At 34.6% G+C, this 7500-nt stretch overlaps 1 protein-coding gene across 2 annotated transcripts in view; it reads right to left on the bottom strand.

Moving 5' to 3' along the window:
- Positions 1-7500, bottom strand: part of LOC144965174 (uncharacterized) — a 25869-nt gene that overhangs the window by 10483 nt on the left and 7886 nt on the right. For both annotated transcript variants that reach the window (XM_078900222.1, XM_078900221.1), the window contains exons 4-7: positions 6472-6654; positions 2082-2267; positions 972-1172; positions 300-380 (exon numbers count right to left, since the gene is read on the bottom strand). In XM_078900222.1, coding sequence (XP_078756348.1) covers positions 300-380; positions 972-1172; positions 2082-2267; positions 6472-6654 — 651 coding nt within the window. The remainder of the gene's footprint in view (positions 1-299; positions 381-971; positions 1173-2081; positions 2268-6471; positions 6655-7500) is intronic.

Below are 7500 nucleotides of genomic sequence, written 5' to 3'. Positions count from 1 at the left end.
TTTCCCGAATACTAACAACCACCTCGACTATTAGAGTTGCCACAATCCCATGCTTCTATAAGGCAGACAGACGAATTTATATATATTTTATATATATATATATATATATATATATATATATATATATATATATATATATGTGTGTGTGTGGGTGTGTGTGTGTGTGTGTGTTTGTGTGTGTGTGTGTTCGTGAGAAATTGATATACATGAATCGTATTGAGTGCTCAACTATTTATGTGAGAACATAGATATTGTATATGTGTATTCTTATGAAATAAAAGACAATAAATGTTAAATACTTCATATTCCCTCTGTATCCTAGAAGTGTCCGAGCTGAACTCTGCTAGTTGGTCGACGTTTAGAGGGTGAGTTGGATCATACTGGAATTCGGTAGGCATAGGAGAGAAAAACATTGTTATAAAGCATTGATTGAAATAGAGTGTGATATCTGAAGTGACTATAAAAATGAAATTGGGAAGAAAAGAAGTGAGAAATAATAGAAGAGGAAGAAGCAGGACAAGGATAATGTAGAGGAGGAAAAGAAGAGGGAAAAGAAGAAGAAGAAGAAGGAAAAGAAGGATGGTGATGATGTAACTCATAAAGTATAATGATTAACAGGAAATATGCTTGTAGTGGCTGTAACAATAATAATAATATTAATAGTTTTTGTTGTAGTTGTAGTAGGGGTGTTAGCAGTAGCAGGAGTAGTAGTAATAGTAGTATTAGTAGTAGTAGTAGTAGTAGTAGTAGTAGTAGTAGTAGTAGTAGTAGTAGTAGTAGTAGTAGTAGTAGTAGTAGTAGTAGTAGTAGTAGTAGCAGTAGTAGTAGTAGTAGTAGAAGTAGTAGTAGAAAGTAATAGCAGAATCAGCAGTTGGTAGTAGTTGTGGTTATTGTTTGTTTTTTATCAATCTGATTTTCCTGCTATTGTTGTTGTTGTTGCTACTGTTTTTTTTTTTCAGTTATTGACTCACATGATCGGATAAATTGAGCCCCAAGTTGAATATTCCGCTACTCCGTCGAGATGACTTGTTGCTGACTGAGTAGAGTTGGATAGAATCCGTGCTGGTGAGGCTGAAGCTCCGATTTGTCTTAGTGGTATACACAATACGACTGCTGTTGGTATGCTTGGTGGATAGGCTTGCCCCGTCACGTTGACGTTTTCGCCATAGGTACTTAGGAGATAAAATTAGTTTATTTTAATAAAATTTTCATTATAATGTTGTTTCCATGGAGTGAGTGGTACTTGAGACAACAGAAGTTATTTCAGTACCAGAAATAAGACATTGAGACAGATATAGAGTTTATCCGTACAAAGTTCCAAAGAAAGGATTGTTTAATGAGACGATCAAGTTCAAAGAAGGAACCTAGGAGGAATTTAGCCTGGTTACCTAGTCTGAGACTGCCTAAAAGTCTCATCTTTAAACAAACTTGAGCTTTTATATAGTGCCAGATCCACTAAACTTTCCCAAATCTAGCAGCAAAACTTAACATGTAGGACATGACATGACGCCCAGGAGGTGCTTTGATAATTTTTATTTCGACAACGACAACGCTGTCACTCACCATGTGCTTATTTTACATCTGGGTGCGGTGTGAGACTGTGTTAAAGAGTTGAGGACCACAAAGCGTGGCAGATCTTGCACATGATCTCCTCCACAAGGGAATATATATCTAGATGTTTTACAAATAGATATTTTTACAAGTAGAGATATTAATTGCATTATCCTATATATGTTTCTAAGAGAAAAAAGAAATGATAATAATGACTTCTTTCCAATCAATAACCCAGTGTGACGATTTTCGATTCCTGAAATTTAACAATTCTTCTAAGTACGCTAAATGTATAAGTAACGAGAAAGAAACACACAGAGAAAGAAAGAGAGAGAGAGAGAGAGAGAGAGAGAGAGAGAGTGGGGGGGGAGAGAGACAGAGAGAGGGGGAGAGAGACAGAGGAGAGAGAGGGAAAGAGCAAGGGAGCAGAGAGTGAGGGAAAGAGAGAGAAAGAGAGAGAGAGAGAGAGAGAGAGAGAGAGAGAGAGAGAGAGAGAGAGAGGAGGAAAGAAGAATGCCTTTAATTCTTACATGAATAACAATGAGACCGACACAACAACATCCGCCAATTACTGCAATTGAAATGGCAACAGAGATGCCAGGGTCGTTGAAAAAACTATCATTCTCTTCTTCTGCATCTTCCTCTTGTTTTGTGACTTGTCCAATTCCTGGAATTTTAGGCTTAGGCTGAGAATCACGGAACTGAACATCTATCAGCTGAGGAAAATATAAATAGCAATAGTCTGTTCGTGATTTTCAAATCAATATACAATACAATCATAATATAATATCTGATAGTAAAAGGCTTACATAAAGTGTTTTCTAAGTCACAATTTGATTGACTTCACTACTATTTTCATCAGGGCATTGAAAGACCAAGACCTATACACTATTAAACTATGATTCGCTGTGTGTGTTACCGAATTATTATGAGCCTTGGTTCACAGCAATTAGTATATATATATATATATATATATATATATATATATATATATATATATATATATATATAAGAGCCAAACCATCGTCTCTTGAGATGGAAGGATGCCTACTGCATATTGGCAATGCCTTGATCAACAATTTTCAATGAAAAGCTTGACCGAATGGTGTCCGATAGTTGTTCGTGTATTGTGATGAGGCAGGTTTGCCGAGGTCGATTATTCTGGTCAGCTTGTGCTTGTATTTTGGAGTCTGGTCTATAAACAAGAACGAAGCATTCCATCCAATAAATTTATTATGTTATAATATACCAAATATAAGATTATGCAATAAATCAGATACTTAGAAAATTAGATTTAATACATATTTGATTAACATTCAGAATTGTTTCACTTACGAGATATATCATTCTCAATTTTTTTTAAAACTCAGAACGGAACAAAAAATATTTGCATGACAATTAGAACAAATCGTCCTTGATTATTTATTGATATTATCAATTTTAGATTCGTCTCGTACATACCAACAGTTTTCCTACTAAACACAAAACATTTAGATAACTATCTTTTTGGGTTTTTTTTCTAATTCCGAGTGAATAAAAAGTGTTATATACCTTTTAATACCTTTAATTGTCCGCCTCATCAGTAAAGATGTTATGTGGTGTAGCCGATCTCTTTGAACCAAAGTCAAAAATATAATCAAGGTCGGCTTTAGAATGTTTGACACTGATGTCTTGGAGGTTCCATTTACTTTCGGTTGTCTCTCTAATTTCATTCGATCGATCTTATGCTGGATAGGGCCTCTCTGACGAAGCTTTCCGTTTTGTCATCTCCACCATCATTCTTTCTCTTTGAAGAGGAAACATTTTTACCCTTTGTTTTGGACTTGGATTTGGAATCGGAGCAATAGGCCTAGATAAACCCTTGGAGAGTAATGGCATTTTAAAAAATCCAACTTCATCAATAATCAAAATAGTGCAACTATGTGGTCTTGTGGTATAACACTCTCCGTCATTAGAAGGTGTCTTGGGATCGAGTCCCGCTCTGAGCGGCGCATAACCGAGTCCTTGGAAAAGACTCTTAAACCACATTATCTAGTCGTACCCATGTGTAAAATGAGTATCAGGCCGTTAACAGCACTGTCTCTGTTGGGAAAATAATAATATCTCTTTACAGGCACCATGTTCCGCCCTACTTGTTAGTTATTGCTGCTGGCCAGGGACCCTTTGCAAAGTGCCCTGACCGCGTTTACTGGATATTGCGCTATATAAATGCTCAATGTTATTTTTTTTTTAGTTTTGTTGTTTTTTGTTTGTTTGTTTGTTTTTGTTTGTTTAGCTTTTTCTTTTTCTTAAAAAAAAAATAAATCAAAAGATCCTTGTTGTTGTTGGACAGGATGGGTAGGGGTTTAAATGGTGCTATGATATCAGGATAGCGTCAGGTGGACATGTCATACGGATTACGTGATTTAATAGGGTGATTGTCATGATCGAGCTAGCTGTCATTTGAAATTCATAGAGATAGGGAGAACAGGTGATCGGCGTATTATCTTTTTAAACACTCAATCATTATTTCGTACATTATATTTACTAGTAAAGCATAACCGGGAGATAATAGGCTTGAAGTTCAGCCGCATCGTGAGTTTAGAAATTGACAATTATTTAGCAGCTGTGATATTTATGGATGCTCAAAATTATAGTCCAATGTCAATACAACCCTATTAACAGTAAAATGAAATATTGATTTTGTAGTTAAAAACACAATCATTCTTTCTAATCCACGAAAACAAACTATACATCATTTACATGACGTGTTTTTGATTGCTTGAAAGTACTTCTCCGTCTCCCTTGAACTCTGAACTAACATCAGAGGTTTGATCATCTTGAGACTAAAGAATAAGAGGGCGCGCTTATCTCTGAAGTTGACATCAGAGGTTAGATCAGCGGATTGGCAAAAACGCTACCTCAGAGGTTTGATCAACGGGCCATCGATATCTTATTTAGCGACATTGTGTCACTTGTGACATTAGACCGATGACACCATTACTTATGTCACAATTGCAATTTCGACAATATATCATTAATTTCAGTCAAACGAGTGTAATAACCTCAGGTAAAGATGGAATTTAATAATATTTCAGAAACCAAAGACTTCAAAAATAGAAATACACATGGAAAATAGAGCATCTGAATGTGACTTGTGACACCATTACTTATACTTAAGCACAAGCAACACCAAATCACACTTTCGTCCATACTATATCATTATTTTCAGTCAAAAAAGCATAATAACCGCAAATCAGACAACCATCCAAACCAACAGTCAATTATGCTAAAATGAAATTCAATAGTATGCTAAGAAACTAAATACTTTCAAGTTGGAAATATACTTAGAAATTAGTAATACCATTGTTGCTATTACTTTGGTCAAAATCGGCACTAGAACGCAATTTTGCCTCAATAAATCAAGAATAGCAACTGAACAAATGTAATACAGTCTGTTAAAATGGAATTCAATGACATTTCAAGCTTTGAAGAATATGAAAACAGAAATACATTAGAAACTTCAATTTTAAGTGTCAACTGTGACATTTTAAGCAATGACACCAATGGTCACAAAAAGTACCAGAAGTCACACAAACTAGATAAATATCAGCCATGGTAATGAATTAATGTAACCAGACCTACTGCTCAAATCTGCTTGTTTGTAGTAATTTAGTGTGTTAATAGTAAAACAAATCAAATTTCGTGACAACCCTTCTATTTATCTGGATTCGTCAAAAGCTTGAGTTTTGTCTTTTTCTTGATTCATACAACCCTGAAACATAAAAAATTAGAATTACAAGGAAATGATTAATTGTGTCAAAATCACGGTCTCAGATGAGATGTCATAATATCATATTTGTAAATAGAATAACAGATGAAAACATAATTTTTTGGTGGCACTTTGTAATATCCAATATCAAGTGTTGCTTGTGACAATGTAAAATAGCGATTACACCAAAGTTCAACTTACCTTTTCTGCATGGAGTCACGCTGGAAAGGCAACTGAAAGTGCTGCACTTCAAAGGCTGGTAAGAAGGGTGGATCAAAATTACGAATCGCCATTTAACTAACGAAACAAACTTCCACGTGTTCACGCATGCCGTTTTGCTTGTGACATATGACACCAAAACCAATAAACCTCAATATCAGCAAAACGGAATACATTTACTCCAAGATTTGAGTTCAGAAGGAAAATCAATGCTTTTTCTCATAATAAAACATTTTATAACCATTAAATATGAGCTTAAAAGTTTCGTGTCGAGTCTTAGTATTGTGTTGTGTTTGATGACACCAAAGGTCACAAGCAACACCAACTTTTTAAGAACTCTATATGAAACTTAATCAGATATGTAATATACTGCAATTGCGTTTAAAAGTAAATTTTGAATTTATACTATTAGTCAAATTTCAATCATGTGAGCTAATACATCACATTTAATTTCTAAAATGGTGATGCGTTGACCTCGTTTTAAGCACATGCCAAACTGCATTCAAATTTGACTTTCAAGTTATTTATTTCATATTCTGTTGAACAGAATATGTTGAGCTATCTCATTTTATCTCTTCTCCATATTATCAATTGATTACAAGCATTAACCCAATGAAAACAGCCCATAATTAAGTAAAAATCAAATTTTCTTAACACTGGTATCAGACGGGCACCTTTTGACCTTGGCTCATATATATATATATATATATATATATATATATATATATATATATATATATATATATATATATATATTGCATTAAAAAAGTTAATGATGTTGACTTTTAGTTGAGGATGAGTTAAATATGTAAAAATAAAAAGTACGCGTGTTGGTGGTTTGGTGGTGGTGGTGGTGCTGGTGGTGGTGGTTGTTGTTGTGGTGGTGGTGATGGTGGTGGTTGTTGTTGTGGTGGTGGTGGTGATGATGGTGGTGGTGATATATACATTACCTTTGACATGATAGACGTGTCCGCTACATCAAAGTCTGTCTTCAATATGTGTGCCAAATTCTTTGTCAGGTTCCTGTCGTAGTGGTGTGTTTTATTAAGCAGGTATAACTGCACTTTAATTTCATTTGAGTCCAAAACAGACATATCAACACATTGCCCGTCTTGACTGTTCATAACTTGGATCTGGAAACACAATGATTACATTCAAAGATGTCTATGAAGATATTGAACATGTTTCCTTTGTAAAGCATATGACTTTTAAGTTAGGGTTAAAATCTGAAAATGTGAGTACAATACAAGCTCAGATAAATCAGACAATTTTAAAAAATAACAAATTCTCTATTTGGTATAAGTCGAAATCAGATCTTTTTTTTTTATTTTTTGGTGGTTTTGAAGGCTCAGTTGGTAAAACGCTCACTCCAATTGCAACGGGCTAGTTTTGATTACGAGAGCAGTTGAGGTTGTTTCTCTCCCCTTTATCCCTCACTCGTATTCAGGAAGTGGGTCTATTTAATATAGCGAGGAATACTTTTCAATAAATTACCATCCTATCAAGAGGGAAGAACGCAATTGCGACTGTATTATGATTAACGCTACTTAAACAGAGACAAACTCTATTTGCCTTATGTCTCTTAACTCTCTCCTTACCGGCCATTTTCCGCATTGTCCCCAAAACTTCAAACCCAACCTATATAAAAATAGAATTATTTCACTTAAACGCAAAAGCTATTAGTTCTTGCTATACATTTTTTTTTATCTAAACGAGTTCCTCAAAAAAGTGTTAATATAGACGTCTACTTTAATTATAGCTAAAAATTTTGTTCAAATATTATAATGTACATAGAAAATAGAATGAGAAAAACGTTGACTGCATCGTAACACATGTGACGATTTTCCTATGGGTGGTAAGGAGGGGGTTAAGCACGACTCTTCAACACATCTTAACTTGCTAATCCAGTTATTTATCTTTCTTTCAGGATAGCTAAATAGGAAACGTTTTTACATAGGTACTTAACTCGTAAAAATGTA

This window comes from Berghia stephanieae, chromosome 2 (genome assembly GCF_034508935.2).
Source record: "Berghia stephanieae isolate SIO BIC M18660-M18661 chromosome 2, UCSD_Bste_1.3, whole genome shotgun sequence".
In the NCBI taxonomy this organism is placed as follows: domain Eukaryota; kingdom Metazoa; phylum Mollusca; class Gastropoda; order Nudibranchia; family Aeolidiidae; genus Berghia; species Berghia stephanieae.
Note: the sequence above shows the minus strand (reverse complement) of the source record. Positions and strands in the feature narration are given on the sequence as shown.